The following is a 24,825-nucleotide window of genomic DNA, read 5'->3' on the forward strand; positions in this document are numbered from 1 at the left end:
AAGATTGCATAAGGAGGTTATGAATTACTGTCCTTTCAAGAATGCTTTTTTCTAGGGCAGAGACCCACATCTTAGAAGTGTGTCTTAACAGGAGCAGCTACACTGGCTCATACCAAAGCAATCAGTACACTACCTCTGACAGTGACTGGGAAGAGCAGCAAAGACTGTGCAATTATATTTTCCCCAGTATCAATTTCCAGTTTTAAGCAATCCATGCCTTCTGGACTTCCCAAGTTAGAGGTTGTATCTTTACATCTAATAATGTCTGCTGGATTTTTCTTACATAAATATGCTCAGCTGTGTTTTGAGCCCGTCTAAGCTTTTGGCATCCACAAGATCCTGAGGCAATGGGTGCCACAGTTCTGTTGTGCTGCATGTCAGAAGTACTTAATTATGTTTGTTTTAGAACTTATTCTTTGGTGTTCCCCAGCTTTTATTAAGACAATCACTAATCATTCTCCACTACCATCTCTGTAACATTCATAAGTCTATCAATATATTTCCTGTGATTCCCTGCCATTTTAAGAGCGTTTTGCTGTGTAATATAATGTGAAGAGGCATGAGGACTTAAGGGTAAGATCGTCCTGTAAACTTTCACATGCCTACAAAAGGGGCGACAAATAGCTATTGTTTGCAAGTTCTCAGTCTTTAAAATAAGGTAGAAACCCAGAGCTCTGCAAGTACTTAACACAGAACAAAAATATCCTGTCGTTCCACCTTCAATAGAAGGTATGAAGAAAAAGGAACGGTTAAAAAGGCTATGTTAATGTCAGCTGCTGAGGTGGAGCAGCCATTCAGTTTAAAAAGATATGTTTTGGTTTTCATGGAGCCCAAAAATTTGGTCTTGTTTCTGGATGGGGTTGGCTCTTATTTGATGTCTGAAAGAGGCAGCTGTTTCCTATTTTGCATCTGAGAGTGACACATCCCTTAAAGAAATGTTGCTCCTGTTAAAAAAACACCAATGTAATTTGAGCTGAAAATTTCCAAGTGGCTGGATTAGAGAGATGAATCTAGCTTTTAATGGCATATCATAATCAGAGAGTTGCATGGAGGTTAATGGTCACACTTCATATCCAGAGCCACTTCTAATCTGAAATATTTATCTGAAATTAGAAGAATCAGGAGAGAAAGAAGGGGGAGAAAACTACAATCTGGAGTTCATTAAAGTGCCACAAAGAAATAGGAACTCATTAGGGAATAGCTGAAAATATCTCCAACCATTCAGATTTCTGCCACTGTCAGGATCAAGAGCATGCCTGCAAATCTACCAGGTGAGCCTCAGCAAAACAACATCCACTGTGCTAAAAAGTGTTTAGAAATTGCTTTTCGTTAGTGATTACAGTGAGTAAACTGTAGAACAATCTTTCCCTAAAATCACTTTTTAGGCAGCCAGTTGTGCTTTGCATTAGGAAGATATTTCACAATATAATTATGCACGTTTACATTCAGTCACACACTCACACAGACAATAATGCATAAGTTTGTTTCTTGAAAAAGCATGGGGAAAAAAAAAAAACTTATTTTCTTTCAAATGGATAGGAAATTAACTGTGAACATCTAGAAATACTTTGCAAACAGTTCCAAAATATCATACATAATAGTTACTTATCAGAGTAATGACAATACTGTAAAGTATTTCTTCCTGTCTTTACTAATGGTATGTGCTACTAATTGTGCTGAGTCCCAGTAATGTTCAACTGGGTGCTTCCAACCACACATCACTTTGTACTAAGGCTAGGAAGGGACTATGTTGCCCTCTTGAAGTTCCTTTACCCCCCACCCACCACTGATAGCAGAAGAGATAGTGGTAAAGTAGCATGACCTTGCAAAAGTGAGATTTTATCTGTTGGTGAGTGGCCTTCTGTGGGGTAACTTACGTCTTCTTCCCTCACCATCCCCCTCACACCACTTTGACCAACTTTTGATCAACTTGAGACCCAATAAAGCCAAGGAACTCTAACTGAGCCAGGGCCACAGAGCTTCTGAGATCAGGTGCAAGAATGCTGGCTGCCAAAGGGAAACACCTGAAACACAAGTCCTTGCACAGGGCTCCTGGAGAAATCCTCTCAGCTTCTGATAGGGAAACATCAAGAGGTCCAGTCCTGGCAGAGTACTAGGGAACTTAAGAACTGTCTCATTTCCCATTGTATAGCATAGTTCAATACGCTTCAAAATACTGAATTATACTAGGACATACTGGAACATATTATACAGGCTATTTCATTTTGAGAGGCACTAAATCAAAACAGCATCTCCCTTCACATTACTCCCAATGGTTAAAAATCTCTTGCCGGCCTCCTATATGCATCAATACTAACAATAAAAATGCCAAATCTTCAGTGTGTGGAGGAGGTGTCCAATTCTTTTGCCGCTTTCTCTGAGCTTTCTTCCCTATTGGGTGCAATCTACGTAGTGTGTCTCTAACCAAAGGACTAAAATTTAGTGAAGCCGTTGCACTGATGGATAGTATTATACAATTATCTGAAATCTGCATGCACTCAGATGTTCCCTCAAATTCAGTGTGTCAGAGTTAAATTGTACCAGATTTAAATGTAGAATTTTCTAGAAGTTAGAAAGTAGTCTCTCATGCCATACCCTGACAATCTTACGCTCTTCTAACAGTCCCCTTCCTCCTTCATGACAGAAGTAATACGAACATTTGTCTGGACTTTGGAAGGATGACAAGTAAGACTACTCTGAAAGAAACCCTCCTCCTGAGTTATCTGAAACGAGAGATACAGGAAAGCTGGAGGGAGCCCTGTAAAGCCAAGACAGGAATTATTTAACTTCTTAGCTTCCCCTCTTTGGACAAAAGCCCAAAGATCTGCAACGTTAACATGTGCTTCTCTGCCCTAAGGTTCGTTCAGTGTCACCCATGAATGCATCAGCTGGTACGACGTGTTGCAGAGTCCAGTAACTCCAGATCTGCCCAACGAGATGGAACACGAACATCAAGAACATAAGCCCATCAGTGTGACAAATGGCACCCTTTTCTCTTAAGAAAGTAGGGTGAAGTTTAGCAACATTATCTGTCCCATTTTCTTGCTGTAGCTAGTGGAGCGTGAGCTCCTGGAGTTGTTTATGCCAACTACTCCAGAGATCCCGAAGCACTCAGGACCTACAGATTAACATCTTCAGACGCTGTGCAAACTAACCAGCTGCACCTCTGCTCTGGCAGCCTTGCAAATTCTCTAACTTGCTGTGGCTGGTCCTAGGGACCAATTGCTCACACTTATCGTGGCCAGTGCGGAAGGGATCTTAAAGGTGGTGCAGTAAAAGATACAGTGATGCAGAATTGTGCTGGGCCCAAAAATGTACTGGGGGGTGAACGCGGCGTGTGAGTGGAGGGTTACCTTCAGTTTAACGTTTTTTCCTGGTTTAAGATGTTGACGGCACTATCAGCATTTAAATAAAACATTTAGAAAAAAAAATCTGACTGAGGACAGAGCTGGGATTGGGTACATAAGAGTAACTGAACAAGTAAAGAAAAAAAAGTGATAATCCTATTGTGAAATCACGAGCTATGCATGTAGAAAATTCAGAGCTGAGGATGTTTTAAAAGTCCAAACGTGCTACGGTAAAAAATGTAGTTGCAGCAGCTGAACAGCCTTAACTCTTGCCCAATAAATAAATAAATAAACAAACAAACAAACTCCACTTATTATTTCAAGAATACACTATTTTCACCTTTGTGATCCCAGATGGGTTAAATTTCCTCATAAAGACAGCCTGTTTCCTTGTTCCTCTCTTGAGGGCTGTTGAACTGTAGAATCCTAGAACCATTACGGTTGGAAAAGACCTCCAAGATCACCCGGTCCAACCATCACCCTACCATCAACAGGTGCTCTTGAAGTGTAAGAGCTGTCCGTTTGGATATCTAAACAAAGGAATTATTTAAAGTCTGCATTTCCTCGGTTTATAACACTGAATTCTGAGGTAATTACAACATCTCTGTGACGTTCTTTGCTCTTACAGTTGACAGGCGTCCTAATAACAGATACTTAACGTTACTTTCTGTCAGGGATTTTTTTTTGTTTTCCTTTAATTGCTGTAAATGTCATAACAGCGGAGAATAACCAGGGAGAGCCGCTAGAAGATAAGCCTAACGAGCCGCGAAGGGCACCAAGAAGTCCCTCGGAGGCGCTGAGCGCTGCGGCCGGCGGCGGGCGGGGCGAGGGCCCCGGGAGGAGCCCAGCCGGGGGCCGCCGCCCCCGGCCCCCCGCGATCCTCCCGCACCGCCCGGCTCGCCCGCACGCTTACCGAGTCCTGCGAAAAAGCCCTCTGCTAACGTCCCCTCTAACTTTAGCCGCGGCAGCTTCGTTCGCCTTTGTTCCCGTCGCAGCGGCGTCCCCCGGCTTGGAGCCACCGACGGGCGCGGAGCGGAGCGGAGCGCCGATTTCCCGGCGGAACGACGGCCGCCGCTGCGCCGCCGCTGCTCGCCGGCCGCGGCCCGCTGGGCACCCCCCGGGCCGGCCGCCGCGGGGGGTGCGGGGAAGAGCGCGGCCCGGGGGCCGGGGGCGGCACCTCCCGCGGGTGGGGGGCGGGCGGCACCGCCCCTACGGGGCCGGGGGGGGAGGAGCCGCCGCCGCCGGGAGCGCGGGGGGCCGGGGGGGCGCCGCCGCCGCCGCCGGGGCTGGCACGTGCGGGCCCTCGCGGCCACACGGCGCCGTCGGGCGGCCCAGCCCCCCCCGCCCGCCGGCCGGCCCGGGCCGGGAGGAGCCGCCCCGTGCCCCCGCCGCCCTGCGGGCGAGGCTGGCGGGCGCCGCCGGCCGCGGCCCCGGCGCCGGCAGGGGCGGCGATGGCGGCGCGGCGCGGAGGACGCCCCGACGGAGCGGCCCCGCGCCGCGGCACTGGCTCGCCGCGTCGGTGCGGCGGGCGCGGCGCAGACCCCCCGCTCCCTCCGCCTCGCTCCGAGGGGGCGGAGGGCAGGGCAGGGCGGGGGCTGGCCGGCTGCTGCTGCCCCACGCGGCGCCCGGGCTGGCGGCGCCCCCGGCGCGCTCCCCGCGCACTCCGTGCCCCTCTGTCATGCTCGCCGCCTGGGAGCGGGCGGCGGGCTCCTGCGCCGGCAGCCGCGCCGCCGAGCCCGCGCCGCCGGCGCTGCCCTCGCCGCCCGCCGCCGACCCCCGGCCCCGCGGACGGCGCGGCGGGGCGCGGCGGAGCGCGGGCGGTGCTGCCCGCCGCCGGGGACTGGCTGCTGCTGCTGCCGCCGCGGCGAGCGGCGGGTGGCGGCGGGCGGCGATGGGCACGGCGGCCGTGCACCTCCTGCTGCTGCTGGGGCTGCTGCACGCCGGGCCCGGCGGCGAGGGCAGGAAGGGCTGGCGGCGGCGGGGTCCCGCGGCGCGCGAGCGCGGCGAGGCGGCGGCGGCGGCGGCGCCGGCCGAGAGCTTCCCGCTGGACTTCACCGCGGTGGAGGGCAACATGGACAGCTTCATGGCGCAGGTCAAGAGCCTGGCGCAGTCGCTGTACCCCTGCTCGGCCCAGGCGCTGCCGCACGACCTGCGCCTGCACCTCCTGCACAACGCCTCGGTCACCTGCAACGACGGCAGCCCGGCCGGGTGAGTCCCGCGCGGCGCCCCCCGCCGCGCTCGCCGCCGGCTCGCGGCGCCCCGCAGCCCCCGGCCCCGGCCCCGGCCCCGGCCCCGGCCCCGGCCCGCCGAGCGCTCCCCGCGGCCCCGGCCCCGGCCCCGGCGCGGCCCCGAGGGCTGTGGCGCCACCGCGCGGCGGCGGGCGGCTCTGCAGCGACAGGTGCAGCGCGCGGCCCCCGGGCGGCGCGGCCCGAGCCGCTCCCCTCGGCGGGCGCCAGCGCCGCCGGCCCCGGTGCCGCCGCCGCCGCCTCGCCTCCGCCCCCGCCACGTGTTCCGCGCGGCCCCGGCGCTGCGGGCGTCAAAGCGCCGCGGTCGGGCGCGGCTCCCGCTAACGCCGCGCCGCCTCCGCTCTGTTCGTCCGCAGCTACTACCTCAAGGAGTCCAAGGGCAGCCGGCGCTGGCTGCTGTTCCTCGAAGGTGAGCCTCGCGCGGCTCGGGCCGGGGCCGGGCAGGGCGCGGCCCGGCGCCGGCCGCCTTCCCCCAGCCGTCGGCCGGAGCCGAGGCCCCCGGCCCGGGGCGGGGCGGGGGCGGCTGACCCCTGTTCTCCCCGCCAGGAGGGTGGTACTGCTTCAACAGGGAGAACTGCGACACCCGCTACGACACCATGCGGAGGCTCATGAGCTCCAAGGAGTGGCCCGCGACCAGAGTGGGTGAGCGTCCCCCTCCGTCGTGCCGCGGGGACGGCCGCGGGTCCCTCCCTGCCCCGTGGGGACGGCTCCCCGGAGGCAGCGCCCGGCGGCCCCCTCGGCCCGGTGGGCACGCAGTCGCTGCCGGGCGCCCGCGCCTGCCCTGGCACCAGCGCAGCCTCTCCACGCAGGCGGTTCCTGCGTGAGTGTGTGCAAATAAGTATGCCTCCGCTCGCTCGCAGAGTCGTGAAAGCACCGATATGCCTGCGTGGCTGGCTGTGTGCTCATGGCTGGTAGACGATGCTGGTGTTTTGAACTCTCGCCAACATAACTGTCTTCATTTTAAATGTATTCACATACTTACAGACCTGCTGGGATCTTCATAGTCTTGTTTTTGTCATTTGGTTTCTAAAGAAAGCTGCTCTTAATCCTGTCGGAAGAACTTGGACCTCGTAATCTGTCCGTCAGGACGGCAGTACTTTCTTGCACAACGGGCTGGGTGGGTTTGCGTACAGTGGTACTGGCCCTATGTGCTAGGCAGAAACGGGGTGAATTGTCTGGGCCTCTTGTGTGGAGCTGTGTGGTTCCACCTCCTCCCCGTTTACAATTGTATAACGTCGCTGAAGCAAACACAGTGATTCTCGGTGAAAGCATACATTTGGGGTACACATAGAAGTGCTTTTAGCTTTTTGACTTTCATACATAAGCTGGAATTAACACCCAAGACACACACTCTCTGGACAACAAGGCTCCAGAGTCAGCAGAGAAATGCTGAGCTTTCCTCTTCATTCTTGGTGCTTATACTCAGCCCTTCTGAAAACTCAGACTTCTCTCATTCACAGACAGTGAATCCTACAGTTGCATATATTGTGTTTCACCTGGCAGGATCTGGTGTTTGGGAAAGTGCTGATCACCTTAAGTATGTGTTCATAGGTTCTGTTCTGTACTACAGAAACTGTACTAGTGAAGCTTTCTAGACAGGCTTCATCTCTAACACAAATCAAATTCTGAAAGTCACATATGCCTAAGGGCAGATTTACTAATGTTCATTCATCTTCTCTAACCAATGTTGTACATCGTGAATGTTTGTTTTTTACGTGGTCAGAGATTCTGCATTAGACTCACACAGTTACTCTGAAGTCATACACTGTCATCAGTATGTTTCTTGTTTCTTTATGTCCATCTGCAGGAACTGGGATCCTGTCATCACAGCCAGAGGAAAATCCCCACTGGTGGAACGCGAACATGGTGTAAGGAGAGACAACTAAGGGAAATAGGTTTATACTCAGGCTGCATCTCCTGCTTTTGGGGCTAACAAGAGTGCTACTGAGACAGATTAAGACTAATGCCTACAAGAGGAAATTGTACATTTCCTCATTTGTTCTAGTTCACCTCTCTAACTAAATCGTGCTGGCAAGGTCTGGAGAAACTCAAGTTCAGTCTGCTTGGAGTTGTGGGGTGATCTAATGAAGAAAAACTGGGGATAGCTTAGAGAGCCTTCTCAAATAAATGAAGTGGCAAATGCTGTTGTGGGCAGGGGATGATAATGTATTATTGTACGTTTGCCAATTTGAGAGGAACATGGAGTAACTCTTTCATTTCAAAGAGGAGAAATGAAAAAGACATCAGTTTATGCATGCGTCTGTATGTGAGGAAAAAGCAGAAGAGAGGGGATGTTCATGAAACACAGAGTTTCCCTGTGGCAGGTCACCCACCATATCCGTGGGACAGCTGAGAGCAAAATTGTAGCCCTCTGCTCTGTCCACCAAACTTAGTGCTCCAATTAGATTGAGAAAAGAGAAATTACTTGTTAATTTAACTCAGTAAAACTACCAGAAAATTCAAGACACAGTTGCAATTGTCACTTTGTGTGCAAGAAGGTATATTAAGCGTCTAAGTGGACAAGGAATGCTTCCCTTTTCCCCTCCCCAGGGTTTAATTTTCTTCTAGTTACTTGACCCTATCCTCACCCCCTCCTTGCATGTCTAAGGAACATCAGTACTCACACGACTCTTTTACAGATTCATCCCTTATTGCTCAAGTGATGTTTGGAGTGGTGCCTCTTCCAAGTCTGAGAAAAGTGAGTGTTACTGATGGGTTGTTGCTGCCACAGACATCACACATTAAAGGATGTGGCCAGACTTCTGTGAAACAACATGAATGAAGAACAGGCTTTTCTTGCTGAAGGGCAGGAAAGAATATCAAGCTACTTCCAGATAAAACATCCTGATCTCTTTAGCTCAGTCTGTTTTGACATAGTTCAGAGCCACTGCTTGCAGAGATGTTACGCTGATGCAGTAGGCAAGGATTAGAGGAATTAAATTCCTTTTAGATGAATCCCCAGGTTCCATCCAGCACACAGCAAATTAAACGGTGTGGCTGAGGAACCGTGGTTTGTTGCGTGCAACTTTGGCTTTGCTAGTCTGAGAGGCAAGTGAATTTAGTTTCAAACTTGAATCAGGAGGATATCTCTCCTCATGTCAACCTAAAGCTATCTGCAGGTTTCTTTGGAAAACAGAATAGTTTGTTTGCGTACAATCCTGTTTTGCATCAGCTGTCATTTTGATAATGCCAGAATTCTAGGAGTCTGCTTAATGGAGCCCTCTGCCAGGTTAAGCTGAATTTCATGCAAGTGAATTGTTCTACCTCATGTAGTTCTTTGGGTTTCCCAAGTTAAGCAGGACTGGTGTTTGGATGCAGTAACACCTGTATAAACACCAGGAACTTGGTCTTCTTTGCATTTGTTCATGAAGAGTTTTCTTTGAACAGAATGGAATTACTGCTGATGTACACTGCTGTGAAAGAAAAAAGTAGGCCTGAGATGCTCTGTGATTTGGCAGGGAAAAGGCAGGAGGTTACTGTTTTTCTTTGAGTTGATCTTTGAGCTCTGACCTTAAACCAGACACTTTGTTACTCGATGTCTCTTCACTAACTAGCATCAAGAAACTGATGACTTGTGGATACCAAAGTTATACTTTCTGTCACAGTAAGGACCTTTCCATTTTGTAAGTTTCTTAAGTTGTTCCTATGAGGCAGCTATACTACAGCAAACAGTGTTTTGGTGGTGCCTGGGAATTGGTGGTCCGTGCAAGTGTAATATGTTTTGAAATGTGGCATGTCTGAATTGGCTTTATGGACTGGGAGAAAGGGGACACACTTAGTTGTAATTGAGATTCCGAATATGTTCAGCATGAAGAGAAAGGGTCGCAGCACCGTCCTGGTTTGCTCTTGTTTTCCTTCTCTTAGTTTACCAGTTCCTGTGCACTGTTGTAGGAAGGCCTGCTTGTGTTTTATTTTTGTATTCTGTTTGCTGTCTATTCACTTCTTTCAGGGAAGTTCTGTACTGGGAGAATATTTCTTACTAGATCTGTTTGATACAGGTAGAGGAAATGGGCCTGCTTTTAGATTCATGATTCCTTCATAAGGTTCTTAAGCATTTGTGGAGAGGAAGTAAAAGTCTTAGCCTGGACAGAAAACAGTTTTATTGATGCTGAGGTCTCTGTTCCAGATGAATACGCCTTCATGGGAGCACTGATCATTCAAGAGGTTATAAAGGAGCTCGTGGGAAAAGGTCTTAGCACTGCAAAAGTGTTGCTGCTAGCAGGGAGCAGGTAAGTGTCTACGAGAGTTCCTGTGGTGAAGACAGGAGATCTCCACAGTAGAAAGCTGTTAGGGATCGGCTAAATTCCTGAAAAATTTCTTCTAGGAATATAGTAACCCTAATACAACAAACTCTACGTCTGTTCTCAGTTTTCTCCTTTGGGTGGTACAGCAGGAAATGATAGAAGAGTATTTCCTCAGCTTTTGGTCCAGGTACATTTATAAGAAAACAACAGGGTAAAAGATTTGCAAGAGGGAGGGGATGTGTTTATTCTGCCCTGCATTAAAAATGCTGGCACCTGTGGATACACGCCATGAGACACGTGCTGAATCTATTCACAAGACATCTGATTAAAAACTCAGATCTACCTATCACAGATGCTCTGAATCTTGTTACGTTGCGCTGCTGTGATACACTCAGCATATGTTACACAGGGGTGTAATATAGAAGTTGCAAAGAGTGAATTCGTCTCACTTGAGATTCTTTCAGTTTTTTGAGCAGCCAAAACCCTTGCAAGTGGTATAAAGCCTATATATCTCCCAGAAGAACAAGAACTGGATTTTGTTTCTGAGGTACCAGATTGTTACTCAGAGCCAGCTTTATTTCAGAATATTTTGCAAAGCAAGGAAGTGACTTCGTGACTACCAACTGGATTGTCCTGTGGATAAAACCAGTTGTTTTGAGCGTCACTGCTGTGAGAGAATATATACGCTAGCCAGCCATTTAATAGCTACACCAGCATCATCACTGCAGTATTAAAATTGCTGTTACAGTGCTGGAGGAACAGGAGTGCTCTTGAATGTGGATCGAGTGGCGGAGCAGCTGGAGGACATGGGTTATCAAGGGATTCAGGTTCGAGGCTTGGCAGACTCTGGATGGTTCCTGGATAATAAACAGTATCGCAGAACTGACTGCATCGATACCATAACGTGTGCTCCAACAGAAGCCATCAGAAGAGGAATAAGGTACAATCACATGCTCTAAAGCACGCTTTTATACAGGATTAAGAGTAGGAAGATGTTCATAGAATCATGTTCTCCTCTATCTTCGTAGAATCATAGAATGACTTAGGTTGCAAGAGACCTCAAAAGATCATCTAGTTCCAATCCCCCTCCCATAGGCAGGGTCGCCAACCGCCTAGATCAGGTTGCTCAGGGCCTGGTCTTGAATACCTCCAGGGATGGGTCATCCACAACCTGTAGGCAACCTTTTCCAGTGCCTTACCACCCTCTGAGTGAATTTTGATCTTCCTGTATTTAGATACGTGAAGAGTATTTATTTATTATCTAATGTCAGTGGTTTTTTTCAACTTTTTTTTTTTTGAAAATAAAATCATTTCAAATATAGGTGTGCAAAAGAATGTGCAATTGCAGATGCCCTCAAATGCATTGATAGGACAACGTAGCCAAGAAAGAATGCTGCTTCTATTAAGCTGGAACTATAACCAGGACAGAAATATAGCATGATATGGAAAGACCATTGTTAAGATGTCATTATGACATTCGTTCTGTTGTTGCTTTGTCTTCCAGGTATTGGAATGGTATTGTTCCTGAACGCTGTAAGCTGCAGTTTAAAGAGGGAGAGGAATGGAACTGCTTTTTTGGATATAAGATTTATCCCACTCTTCGATGTAAGTATCAGAAGAGAGAGATAAAATGGATTCTAAGGTTTTCTCTGTATTCACAGCTAACTTATTAGCCATTCATTTTCCAAATTTTTTGTCTTCCTAGGTCCAGTCTTTGTTGTCCAATGGCTCTTTGATGAGGCCCAGCTTACTGTAGACAATGTACACCTCACTGGCCAGCCTGTTCAGGAAGGGCAGTGGCTCTACATCCAGAATCTGGGGAGGGAGCTGAGAAACACCTTGAAGGATGTAACGTAAGTCTTTCAGTAAGGAAAACTCACTTCGAAGAGAAGTATTTTATCCAGTATTCTAGCAGCGTTTCTCAGATCTCTGGTGTCATAGATTTGGTAACTATGCTTAGTCTACACCAAGAATCTTGCTGGTTTTATTTCTGAATAGGTGCAAAGTAATTTCCAGGTTCACAGTTACCAGTTGTCCTTATTAAGTACTGATCATAAAACACTGAGATAGCTGAGACAACAGAGGAAGAACCATTAATGTACTTTATTTGCTCCATGCAAGAGCAGGTATTCAGGAGTCTCTTGTAGTAGATGTGCACTGTTAGTCAGGATGGAACCCCTTTTCCAGTCCAGCCAGGTTTTATGTCATGATAAGCTTTGCTGTTTCTAAAAGCTTTGTCAGGGCAGCAAAAATTCTACCCTCTGCCTAGTCCAGAATGTTCTGTTGAACAGGAATTAATTTGTCCTTCCAAGACAAATCCTAATCCATGTTTCCCTTTTTTTCTTTAGTGCTAGCTTTGCTCCTGCCTGTTTGTCTCATGAGATCATTACACGCAAGTGAGTGATTTTACAGATTCTATGAAAGGTCAACACGGAAACAGTAGGGGAATTAATCAGTTCTGATAACCTGACCCCTCTGATACAATCTGTGTGGTTTGTCTTTTCAGTCACTGGACGGACATCCAGGTGAAGGGGACATCATTACCCCGTGCCCTGCACTGTTGGGATCGGAGCCTACATGAGAGCAACAAAAATGGGAAAGCCCCTCTGAAAGGTTGCCCAATTCATCTGATTGACAGCTGTCCATGGCCCCACTGCAACCCCTCGTGCCCCACTATCAGGGACCAGTTCACAGGGCAGGAGATGAATGTGATCCAGTTTCTCATGCACATGGGTTTTGACGTTCAGAAGATGGCACAGCAACAGGGCCTGGAGCCCAGTAAACTTCTGGGGATGCTCAGCAGTGGTAACTAGGAAGGAATCCTCTGAGGGGCAGGGAGATTAGATCAGGAGGGGATTGGGGCCCTTCTCCCACACACTCTAATCTTCTTCCTTAAGCTCATGCAGGCTGGTGCATGCTCACCCCCCATGCAGGCTGAAACCTGCACACACCCACATGCTCCCGCACTCTTGCACACTTAAGATGTGTCAAGAAAAAAAAAAGGCGATTTCTTGCTTATGCAGTTTGACTGGAACTTGTTACCTCCAAACTCCAGGGATCACTTTTGGCCATTCACATCCTCTTCCTGTCTTACACAAGGCAATCTGATACAGGGAGTAGTAAAGCCATAAATAGCAGCAATGAGAACCTTCCCCAGATCTAGTACTTCCCTTGTCATGAATTTTACATCATAGACTCGATACAAGTGGTGAAAAAAGCAAGCACTGGATTTCTTTTGTCCAACAAGAAGTGAAGGAACATGACTTCCTGGAGGTCAGCATCTCATGTTATAACATACAAACAAAGGACGTGTGCTAGGGATGGACACTCTTGTAATCAATTTACTTTCGTATTATTTTATAAAATGACTTTTTTATTACTTTTTTAAACTAAGCAAGAAATATAAATGATATTGTTTTGTAACATATTTTTTTTAAATAACGAAGGAACCTCTTGCTACTTTGGCAATGTGGACATATTTATTTTAATATGTAAAATGCTATTTATAAGGGCTGACCAGAGAACCATTCATATGTCTTTGTAAAGTTGTATATGCTGCTCATTTGGATGGGTTTTCCTTATGATCACTTGTGCCTGGGAGAGGGCTGAGGGTAGTAGTGACATTTTATATTAGTTAGACTTCGGTGTTCCACTTGCAATATGCTTTGTCATTGTTTCTGTAATGAAGAGTATATGAGGTCTAAGTACAGATACTTTCACCCAGCACCTGCTGTTTGCTTACTTGCACAGCGTTTTCAGCTTGAAGTTTGTGTTTTGTCAGGTATTCAGGGGCAGTGTATTTTAAGATGCAGAGAGATCTGGTTTTACAGCAAAGGCCACTATTCTAGCTAGAGAAATATTTGATTTGATCAGGCCATCTGGTCTGTCGTAGAAGGTATAGCATTTGCAAAAAAAAAAAAGAGAACACGAGTCAACAACATACTGCTATTCTACTAGTTGTTTGCGAACGCGCCCACCTCAGAGAACATATAGAATCCTCTTTGTAATGGGAGGTGAACAAGGGAGGGATCAGGAATGTGTGGCTGAAGCATGCACTTCCAAGAGAAATCTTACCAGATGAAAAGGGTAGTGCTATGTGTGAAATTTGTTGTCATAGGTGAGTAAAAAAGCAAAAACAAAACAAAACTCCAACCATTCAGTTACTAGTTACAGACTTCAGCAAACACTCGGGCAGTACCACATAAGAAATTAGCAGTCCTGCTGTGCAAGATGGGGTTTATTACACATTTAAGATTAAAAGAAGAAGAAAAAAAAAAGGTAGCTAAAGACAAAATGGATGGTGTTCCCGGAAGAACAGACATGCAGGAAAGCTATCGGTGGAGTTTCCTTATTATTAATATAGGGGTTACTTATACTTTTTATGTTTTATTGACTGGTGTAAAAGTAAAATTGTTCTGACTGTATTTTTTGTGGCACTAAGTTGAGAGGCTTCTTCAGTACAGAGAATGTTTGAAAAAGCATATGGGAAGATGGGATTCCTTTGAGGGCTGGAGTCATATGAAGTCAATCAGTATAAAGTGCTGGTACTTGAGTAGTAGCCAGAATTTCTGCTATGCACTAGTTTGTCAGTTGGGAGCATCAAGGGAAACTGCTGAACTACTACATCAGTAGTTCACAGAATGACTACACACAAGATAATGCACCTGTAGATATGGCAAGTGCCCCAGTCCGTCAATGTATTTCTACTAGGAAACAGTAAAGTATAAATGCCACTACTTATGTTAGCAATATTTTTTGCAGAGCTGACTGCCTGTATTACTTAAGCATTAAATCAAAGGCTAATTTCTAAGAGGGTAAGAATGTTCAGAGGAGATAAGTGACATCTATTTTCCTTGTGAGCAGAGGAAAAAAAAAAATCCCTGGAGGTCAGTGATCTCATTTAGCTTAGTATGGCTCTGCAACAGTCTTTCAAAAGGTATAACAGGAAGCAGAAATTCCTCGGAAATATTATTAAGGGGGAATTTGGCTAATTTATTAGGAAAAAAAAAATTCCAAGTGGTTGCCAGCAGTAGCTGGGAACTGCAATCTGTAACACAGGTGGTCATTTCCAGTTCTATATTTCTTCTTGTACTTGTGCAATAAATAATTTTTCCAAGCCTTTGTGATTCTGACACTCCTAAGTTCATCCCCAGTGACATTTGCTATGTGGAAGCCAATGTCAAAATGGGTAAGACTGGAAGAATTCAGTACCATGTGTTTGTACTCAGATCTTATGGCTAGATGAGATGCTTTCTATTAGACACCCATCATTGAAAAGTCGTCTCTATCAGGATCATGTGACTGATCCAAAATTAAAAGGCAACTAAGAAATCAAAAGCTGTTAGCAGAAGTGTCTATTTGCACTACGTGACTATAGTTTCCAGACTCAGACATAAGAACAAAAGAAGACATGGTCACATAAGAAGTTTCATTCATAAGCTGGGGGGCAGAGCCCATACATCTGTTTACTACAGCAATGGCTGCTAATACACAGGGGCTCTAACGGTGTTGCAGCAGGCTGAGAGAAATTTAACTTTTATCCAGGTAAGCAGTGAGCCCCCCTTTATCCCTGGCTGAGAAGGATAGCAGATCTGAGCTAGTAATGCACACCAAAAACAGCTGTGATCCAGTGAAGACCATGGACAATTACTATCTGTCAGGCTTACTGGCTGGAACTGCATGCTAGAAGTGCTGCGCTGGAGAGAAGAAAGGTGCAGAAGGGCTATGATAAAGGTGCCCCATTCCGCTGACCAGCAATGTGGAGGCAGCATCATTACTATGAAAACACGTCGAGAGCGTGGTTGCAGCTGTGGGACAGCATTGCTGCTGCTGCTGTTCCTTCCTCAGTTCCATAGTGTCTGCTGCAGCTGTGGAGCAGCTGATCAAGACTTGCTCTCTGTGCTAGCCCTTGCTACTCCAACCTCATGGCAGCACAACTTTGGTGTGGAACTGGGGCCAAAAGTCTGGATGTTTTAGTAGCCGTGGTCTCTTCTGGGTTAATCAATTCTCACTTTGTAAGATGTTGCGATTTACCACTTAGGAACCACTGGTGTGATGCGCAGGCATGTGTGCTTTTCAGTACTCATTTTAATTGCAAAGCTTCCATGTCATTCACCAGCAAATGACTGTCTCTGGGTCTTTCAAAAAAAAACTGCAACAGCATGCGAAATGGTTCCCTGTTCAGCACAGCAGGGTCTCCAAAGAGCAGTGCAGGAATCTGACGTAATGAGATGCAAGAAGCTGTGGGTTTCTAATTTAGTACCTTCTATGTGATACTTGCTTACACCTTTCTAAAGTGGAAAGAAAATTGAAGTGCTTTGGAAATACACCTGTTAGATGCTGGGAAATCAGACTGGTGGCAGCACCTGGAGGCCCTGGGGATCCTCAGAAGCCAGAGACCTGCATGTTCAAACACAATGCTCTGGCTCAAGGCAGTGGTCCAGCAGCTGCACTGCTCCTGTCCACTATTCTTTAGTGGCACCATTGACCTCTGCCAGATCTGCCTCACAACACTGAGGTCTCTGGAGTGGCACCAGTGCCTGCAGAAGCAGGAGCCGGGCAGCGCATCCAGCTCTGCTCTGAGCACAGGCATCGCCGCCCACCCAGTCACAGCACGCAGGGCAGCTGATGGCGTTGTGACCATCAGCCTACAGCACCTTGCAAGTGGTTCTCCTTGTGTGTGCCTTGACATGGAGCATCGCCATGCTCTGTGCTCATCACTGCATTGGTCTTCTGGTGAGGTGGGAGGTGATGCAGCAAGATGCAGCGTAAGCAATAACACAGTGTGCTAGAAGCTGTAAGATCGCTCTTCTCCTGTGACTGTGGGATCCAGTTACAGTCACTTGACTGCCATATAATAAGTATTTGAATAAACATTTCCTCACTGCCCCCACATAGCCAGTGTGGTACAGCTGCAGACAAGTGCTTCAATAGGGAGTGGTGGGGAGAAAGGCAGGACATAGAGGAGCTCCTGTGACTTAAGAAGAAGAGAGATGAGTGTGACTTCAGATGTATAGATGCAACAGAGCATCGCTGATGGAGTGCTGAAATTGCACAGGGGCAGCAAAGCAGGATGGCTGAGAGCCCAAAGCAGCAATAGCTTTGCCTTGCAACACAGCCCACTTAACAGGACATGCCACAATACAGACAGCAACACTGTCAGTAAAGCCTGGAAAAACCTCTGCTAGAGGTGAAGGATTAGCATCACAGAGAGTCAGGAAGGGCAAGGGTTCAGAGTGCCAGCTTGTTTGCCTGCAGCTCCTCGGCGCTCTTGCTGCATTTCCTGGTTGTTGTTATGTTAATTGTGATAATTCCACCCCAGAATGAATGCGGAGTTTCTACATTTATCACCAGAGGTCTTTTTAAGGAAAACGGAAGAGATTTTTGCAACAAGACAGTGAGGTTACAAGATGGAGTGAAAAAGCTGAAGGTAAGAACATTTTACCTTACCATCCACAAAATCTGTACTGTCCTCATGCAAGTAATTCCATAAAGTTAGCCCTGGCCTACAAAATACTGACTGTAAGTATGGTAAGCTGCTGGAGTGATTACATTTCATGGTAAGCAATCCTGCTGTAACCTATGTCTGTCAGAATTTGTCTCTTCTTAAACCACAGTTTGATCAAGTGATTTTCAGCAGCAATACCAGCTTAAACAGTTCCTGTACAGTCCCCTGGTTCTGGCTGCTGTTTATCAAAGCCACTGCTGCGTGGATACAAGCATGCTCATTGGCATTGTGAATCAGACCAGTGATGAATCCAGGTTAAAAATAATCCCTGTGAGGTGTAAGTTTTCTGCTGTTCTTTTTTAAATCTTAGTATCCTGATCGAGCTCACAGAGCAGCTGTGTAAGCAAGATGTATAAGAGCAAGGGAAGGGAGTGGAGGGGTGGAAACAAACAGCTAGAAGCTGGATGTGCTGCATTGCCACCGAAGCCCATGCTGTCCGTGCAGACGCTCACACACCGGTGAGCTTCCCAGCAGCAGGAATTGCTGTAGGGTGGCTTCCCAGGTGGGGGTCCTGCTCACCAGCAGACCTCACAGGCAGCCAAGTGCTCAGAGGGGGCATTCTTCCAGTGGGACTAGGGGCTTTCAGCCACTGAGATCCTTGAGCTGGCCCATGTGAGCCCCCGGTCCCCGCACGCATAAGGGCGATGCAAGAAGGGGCAGCAGCGTTCACCTGGGCAAACCCAGGCTGCCCCAGAACAGCATGCTGAGACTGTAAATAGTTTGGAGCAGATAGTCTCTTTTGTCATCTCTGTATGGTATCTAGCACTGTGTGTGGTGATTCATGGGTGAGTCTTATGTTGTCACATTAACACATGAATATGAAACAGCGATATTAAGCAGTTATTACTGTTACCAAGCACCACCTCTAGGAAGTTACAGGCTTCACCAGCACATCTGACGACTACCTGGCAGCATTAAGGAACGTTTCACTGCTGAGGGCTGGGTCTGGCCACACTCAGGCTGACTCCTTGCACCTGTGCTGAGCTCCCAGGAGGACCCTGGTGCCACCCTGGGAACAGTGCAGCAGGGGCTGGTTTGCAGGTGGGGAGACAGCAATGCTGCTGCGAGGTATGTGAGGAATCTTTCTTCTGCGGTGTGTTTTTTGCATTCTGAAACTTTATTTCAGAAATTTTATTTAACTTTTAAAGATAAAATTAAAAGACCTTTGAGCAGTGACCAAGTCTGGGAAAGCATATACCAAACAGCTATCTGGGAAAGCTTTGATCCAATAGGAAGAACGGTTTGACACCATACATCGAAATCCGTGTTCCAAAGCAAAGCCAAGGATATCAAAGCCATTTTTTTGTCAACAACTGCATTTGTTTTTGCCATTCAGAGATACAAGAATAACTGGTTCCCACAGAAGTAAAACAGAGACAGGGAAGAGTTTAAGGAGACGGTGAGGACTGGCGATCAAAATCTTCACAGCCGCATGCTCTCACTAATGCTCAAAGCACAGCAGGGCCTTTCACAGAAGGTAAATATATTACTGCTCCAGATCAAAAGGAGCAAAGTGAGTCAGCTTTTATCACAGCCTCTGCTCTAAGTCCTTTTACAGTGCTTATGATGCCTTCAGGCTCGAGCCTCTTTTCAGGCGGCCCCAGGTCTGTGGGGCAGCGCCCCTCTTTCTGCACCGTGGCTGGATCAGAGCCCACCTCCACCAACAGCCTTGTGACATGGCTGTGGGGAGGACAGCAGTGCACAAGTGACCTACACGCTTCTAGAGGAGCAACAGAAGGATAATCAGGAGCCCCTGATAGAGCCCACAGTTTCAGTGTTAAATAACACCGGCTCACGGCAGTTGAGAGGAGCAGGACTCATTCCAGAACTATTAATATAGCCCCTATTTATACTCCTGGGTTCCTGCAAACGCCACAGCAGAGAGCTACAGCTGCAGAACTGAAATGGAATAAATGTCAGCCTCCAGGGAGAAAGCGATCCTTTCAGCCATCATGTGGAAAAGGAGACAGTGAAAGGACAGAATAAGGGGCAGTGTTCAGACCTGGGAAAGCAGAGCGAGCTGATCGTGGCACCCTGAGAATGCAGCCGGTGGGCAGAGCCAGCCAGAAACCTCCCTGCAGCAGCAAGTCTGTGCTGAGAGGCTGCCAGAAACGCACATTCAGCGTCACACTCAGCACCTACGGATACCGGCAGAGATGAGGCAGGGATTCAAGCTGCTGTCCCGCTGACTCGGCCCCAGGTGTGACTCAGGACAAAGGAGCAAAAGCCTGAAAGGAAGCTCTTGGTTTTTTTTTAGTGCGCTGTCTGCTGGACTGGAAAGATGATGGAGAACACAGGAGGGCCGTATCTGAACACCGCTGCTGTAACGTCCCCTGTGGGAATAGTTCGCTTGCTGCAGATAATGTTTGGATGCACCACATTCAGCCTGGTTGCCCACCAAGGGGGATTCAGTGCAGCATATGGCACTTTCTGCATGTTTGTCTGGACCTTCTGTTTTGCTGTCACTGTCTTTATCATAACCTGCGAGTTCACACATCTGCACAGCTGCCTGAGCATTTCCTGGGGAAACTTCACTGCTGCTTTTGCCATGCTTGCCACGCTCATGTCCGTCACGGCAGCAGTGATCTACCCACTCTATTTTGTCCAGCTTGGCTGTTACCCTATCGGCTGTGAGGTGAGAGACTTTCGTATAGCAGCCAGCGTCTTTGCCGGTCTCGTGTTCGTTGTGTATGCCGCGGAGGTGTTCCTGACCAGGGCAAAACCGGGACAGGTCACCAGTTACATGGCCACTGTCTCTGGGCTTCTGAAAATCGTTCAGGCCTTCGTGGCCTGCATCATCTTTGGGGCGCTGGTGAACGACAGCCAGTACAGCAAATACGTGGCGACACAGTGGTGCGTGGCTGTCTACAGCTTTTGCTTTGTGGTGACAGTGGTGGTGGTCGCCTTCAGCGTCACAGGTAAGACCGCTTTGCTCTGGTTTCCCTTCGAGCGCTCTGTGGTCGTCTACACCTTTGGGGCCGTCCTGCTGTATGTGAGTGCGGCTGTCATCTGGCCGGTGTTCTGCTTCGACAGTAAGTACGGCTCCCCCCAGCGCCCCGGCCTCTGCGCCAGGGGCAGGTGCCCGTGGGACAGCCAGCTGGTGATCGCCATCTTCACCTATGTCAACTTGCTGCTCTACGTCGTGGACCTGGCGTACTCCCAGCGCATCCGCTTCGTCTCCCACCTCTGACGTCCGGGTCTGCCTCCGCGAGCTCATCCTGGCTCCAACGACAGCAGCAACGAGGGAAGCAGCAGGAGACAGGATGCAGCAAAGGCAGGCACTGCCCGGGTGTGCCAGGGAGAGCCACAAACCAGACTTCAAGGTTAAGACTGACTGGAGCAGCAAGTCAACAGCCCATGGTGGGTAGGCTGCCCACCTCCCTGTCATTCAGCATCTGCTTCGACCTCCTGGTGCCAGAGCAAAGAAATTCTGCGGTTCAAAGTATGCAAAATGGCCTTTCATCTCCAGAAGGCAAAAATGCTTGCTGCAATAGCAGGTCTGTAGGCTACTGGATTACTGAGCCAAATATTAGGAAAGATACCAAGGATTTTGAAACTGTTACCAACACTTAACTATAATCAAGTGACTACCCAGGAAGTGGGAAAGTCAAAGGCTGCATCAAGGAACACCAGTTGTGGAGATGAAAAACAATCCTTCAAAGTTTGGGTTAGTCTGGGCTATGTGGTGAGACATGAAATGCCTACAAGTGTGGGAAATTCCAGTCAGGATGTTTCTGAGAAGAACATAGCTGTAGTATTATTTCGAAGGTTACCGGCCATCTCCCTCTCTCTCTCCCTTTTCTCTTCAGCACCAAAAAAAGAATATCCTCAAGCATGCGCCTTGGTAGGAAGCACGGGATATTCTTATTTAGCAAACACCGAGTCATTACAGAAATGAAAATTTGTGAAATCAGGGTTCTACTGCCAGGAAACTGGGTGCAGAACAGAGCCAAACTGCAAAATAACTGTATAATCGGACACCTTCACTCGAGCAGGACCAGAAGGTATCTTGGCATGCACTTTGTCTCAGTTCATATGCCACTGTTTCTTTACACTGATGTATTTTTTTTTCCTAGAAGATTAAAGATATATGGGGGAGTGGGGTGGGGGGGTGGGGCGGGGAATAGGATGCAAAGATGAATTGATCTCAGCTCTGCATAAAAGACCAAACTTGTGGGGAAAAAACCTTGCACGTAATGTTAACAAATTCAGAGTGCTGCCTCAGACCAGATCAGGTTCTAGGATTCCCGAAATCTTTGTGTCACCAACCAGCTGCATTTCTCTGACCCATCCCTCACAAAACACCCACTTTGAAGTCTCACATAGCATGGCTCAGATTTCAAGCTTAATAGAAGAACTGTTCTTCATTTCTGATCCAGCAAGAAATCAACGCAGCCTGAGTACTTCTGCTGAAGGCACGCAGACTAGATAGGTTTGATTAAAATCTAGAAGTAGCTGACTGTCAGAAGCAAGATTTATTTTTTAACCAAATTAAAATAAAGCTGAATGGCAGACTTGCGTACTACATCTCCAGAGGTTTGTGTACTTTCATGTTGCTCTCTGCACAGCTGTTATTTCACCAGGCATAGCCCTTCTGCTTTCTGCCAGAAAGCACAGTTCAATTTATTTTGATGTATGAAGCCTGAATGCAGCCCTAAAAAAAATGTATGGACAAGACCGCCAAGACCTCTGACTGACATTCTTTGTAGCAGACTCACTCAGGAAAAAGGAAGGAAATGCATTTTTTATTGTTGTTTGTATGGGGTTTGAAAAGCAAAGGAAAAATATATGTTGGGACAGATTGCATTGGACAATTCTGCTACTTTGACTAAGAACCAGCATTTAGAACTGGGAACTATTAGTCCATGAAACAGAACAAGAATCGGTATCTATCATAAAGGGAGTGCACTGAACAGCCTTCCAAGGGATTTTTCTCTTGCACGAATTCCCATTAAGGGCAGGAGATTTGAAAATAATGGCCCAGCAAGAGGCTGGCCAGCTTCTTCCAGGGCAAGATTTAAGACTATCTAGTATAGGTGTAAGAAAGGACATTAGGGAGCTTTATTTCTTGCAAACCAACAATCTAAGGTGTTGTACAAACAAGAAATACTACATTTGGAAAATGAATTATTTGTATTAGCGCAGGCAATGTACAAATAGAGTTACTGCATACAAAAAGAATCTAGTGCACTTATGATGTATTTTTTTAAACCTGTCAACCTGGACAAATTAAGCTGTGTAGTGCTTCGAAATTATTTAGCTTTTGTTATTCCAGAGTGGAAAAAAAAAAGGTGACAGTGAACCATCCTGATTTGTGTTATAAAATTTTAACCTGAAGGGAAAAATATATATACATAGCTTTAAGAAAGCATCTTCTTGTAGACTCCATCATAGCTACAAGGGGCTGGTGGAAACCAGGGAGAGGGATGTCAGTGACAGGTGCCCAGCAGAGGCTGCTTGCCCCAGAGGTAACACTGCCAAGCTCCTCAGCTGGTTAACACCTTTTTTCAGCTATGTATTTTGTTGCTTCTTGCTGTGAAGATTTTGCACCAAGCAGTTAGCAGGAATATGATTAAAAATCTGCTAATGGCACGAGTTCGTGCAATTTATACAATGCCAGGGGCATAAAGCAAGGCCCAAGAGAAACAGGCAACTGGGAAACAATTGGGGTAAGATTTAGTGTCTCAACAGCGAGGAGGAAATAGAACTTAACATGGAAATCATGATACCACTGACTGGAGGAGTGGAAAGAATAGTCATTGCCAAGAACAGTGTGTTCAGATTTAGCTTTCTCATCTGCCAGCCAAAGACTGAGCAAAAAATGTTAGCATGGTCAAAATGGCAAAAAAAAAAAATAAAGATTGTGTGGACAACAATCCACTCTTTTAGGGGAAAAAAAATGAAAACCTCATGCTTCAGTGGTTAAAACACCCTCTAACCATTGGAAACTATGAGATTACCCAATCTAGGACAGAGAACATCCAATATCTGCTTAATATGATTTTAACAACCAACCCTATTATGATCCAATTAATTAAAAAGCCTTTTATTTCCAGAGCTCATCTTTCTCCTTAATTAGTAAATTATGATCAAGTAACTTGTATTCTGCTGCAAAGCAGGCTTCCTAAGATCAGTGATTCTCAAAGTTTTTGTTAAGCTTATGTCAGAATGCACGTGTGCTTGTTTAGAACTAGGGATTTATGCTTGCAGACAGCCTACACAGGTCATAGAAATATGTATTTTAAAAAATGAAATAAAACATAAGATCTGAATCTTTAGTATTCTCACCACCACCTCGATGAAGACGACTAGGATTTAGTACCCTGAAAGGACAGTATTTAGGAACATTTGCCCACAGGAGAAACACAGATTTATTTTTGTCAATAAAGGAACCGGTAAAAAGCCAAAGAAAGAAAGAAAAAAAAAATGTGCGTGGTAAGATTACATTGAGGAAGAAAAACAAGGTCTAGTTACATATTTCAAAATGTCCTGGTCTCCTTACAGACCATTGCTATGGACCTTTCCTCTGAGTGAACCCACAGCACAGGGCTGTTTCTCTGAAGCATGCTTTACTAGCTCCTGCCGCAGATGAGATGGAACCAGCCTTTGTTCTGAGCACCCAAGCGACTTCCCTGATGATAGGTGAGGCACTCGATGCAGGTATCTATTAGCTGTGCTAACGGAACTTCTCTGGTTGCTGGGTTATAAAATTTCCATCCTGGTTCAAGCGTAGGAAAGTCTTTTTATTCAGGAAATCTATAGGCAATCTGAAGAAAGTGAGAAAACCACCACTCTAGAATCAAAGGCTGCATGAGTCACTCCCCAGCAAAACAAGAACCTGTACGGGCAAGAGAAGGAAAAACCCGCAGGGCTCCTGCTCAGCGAGGCAGAACCAGTTCATCAGCTCGCTTCCTGGCCACCCACCGCCCAACCTAAGGCTAGCCAGGGAGAAGGAAGGAGAAAAGGGCAAAGGCAACACGATGAAAGGGACGCCAAAAAGCAAACACAGAACAGAGACGAAAGAAAGAGAAAAAAAAGCCCAACGGCAGACGGGGACCGGGGGACTCCTTCCTCACACCTGCCGCGCCCGTTCCACCCGCACCCCCGCGGGACGGATTCCTGGGCCGCGCCACACGCATTCCGCCCAGGGAAACCGCTCTGCACAGCGAGGCTCCAGGGCGGCCTCAGACAAAGGAGGAGAAGCATCCCAGGAATGTCTGGAATCGGCAGCTGGAAAAGGCCCCTTGGAGCCGGGCCCTCCCCGCCGGCCCCGGGCCCGCAGGAGGCCGCGGGCAGCCCCGGCCCGCGCTCTGCGGCTGGCGGCGGCCGGCCAGGCCCGGGGGCGGAGCCGCCGAAGCCCCGGGGCTGCGCTGCGGGCACGCGCGGCGATCGCCCCGCTCCGGTGCCGCGGGTCGAGGCGCGAAGGCCCCGGGAGCCGCCCCGGCCCCGGCCCCGGCCCCGGGCGAGCGCGGTGCCGGCCG

General features: G+C 47.8%; 3 protein-coding genes across 4 annotated transcripts in view; 2 read left to right on the forward strand and 1 right to left on the reverse strand.

Annotated features, from left to right (window-relative positions):
- ASPSCR1 (ASPSCR1 tether for SLC2A4, UBX domain containing) overlaps positions 1–4,490 on the reverse strand; it is a 55,927-nt gene extending 51,437 nt beyond the window's left edge. Inside the window, exon 1 of one of the 2 annotated variants that reach the window (XM_080560296.1) lies at positions 4,261–4,490. The gene's annotated coding sequence lies outside the window, so the exon portion shown is untranslated. The remainder of the gene's footprint in view (positions 1–4,260) is intronic. The other variant, XM_080560297.1, reaches the window with a different exon arrangement.
- Positions 4,491–4,880: 390 nt separating this feature from the next.
- NOTUM (notum, palmitoleoyl-protein carboxylesterase) lies at positions 4,881–14,954 on the forward strand. The gene is made up of 11 exons (XM_080560298.1): positions 4,881–5,555; positions 5,950–6,002; positions 6,140–6,235; positions 7,401–7,461; positions 8,233–8,291; positions 9,720–9,822; positions 10,586–10,777; positions 11,342–11,442; positions 11,543–11,690; positions 12,186–12,233; positions 12,344–14,954. The coding sequence occupies exons 1-11, from the start codon at positions 5,026–5,028 to the stop codon at positions 12,648–12,650; spliced, it is 1,698 nt and encodes a 565-aa protein (XP_080416424.1). The 5' UTR covers positions 4,881–5,025; the 3' UTR covers positions 12,651–14,954.
- A 142-nt stretch (positions 14,955–15,096) lies between these two features.
- Positions 15,097–24,791, forward strand: MYADML2 (myeloid associated differentiation marker like 2). Its single transcript, XM_080560337.1, has one exon. It carries the CDS (start codon positions 19,626–19,628, stop codon positions 20,532–20,534), a length of 909 nt encoding a protein of 302 aa, XP_080416463.1. The 5' UTR covers positions 15,097–19,625; the 3' UTR covers positions 20,535–24,791.
- Positions 24,792–24,825: the final 34 nt, after the last annotated feature.

The sequence above is a fragment of the Anser brachyrhynchus genome (assembly GCF_964034855.1).
Source record: "Anser brachyrhynchus genome assembly, chromosome: 18".
NCBI classification, from domain to species: domain Eukaryota; kingdom Metazoa; phylum Chordata; class Aves; order Anseriformes; family Anatidae; genus Anser; species Anser brachyrhynchus.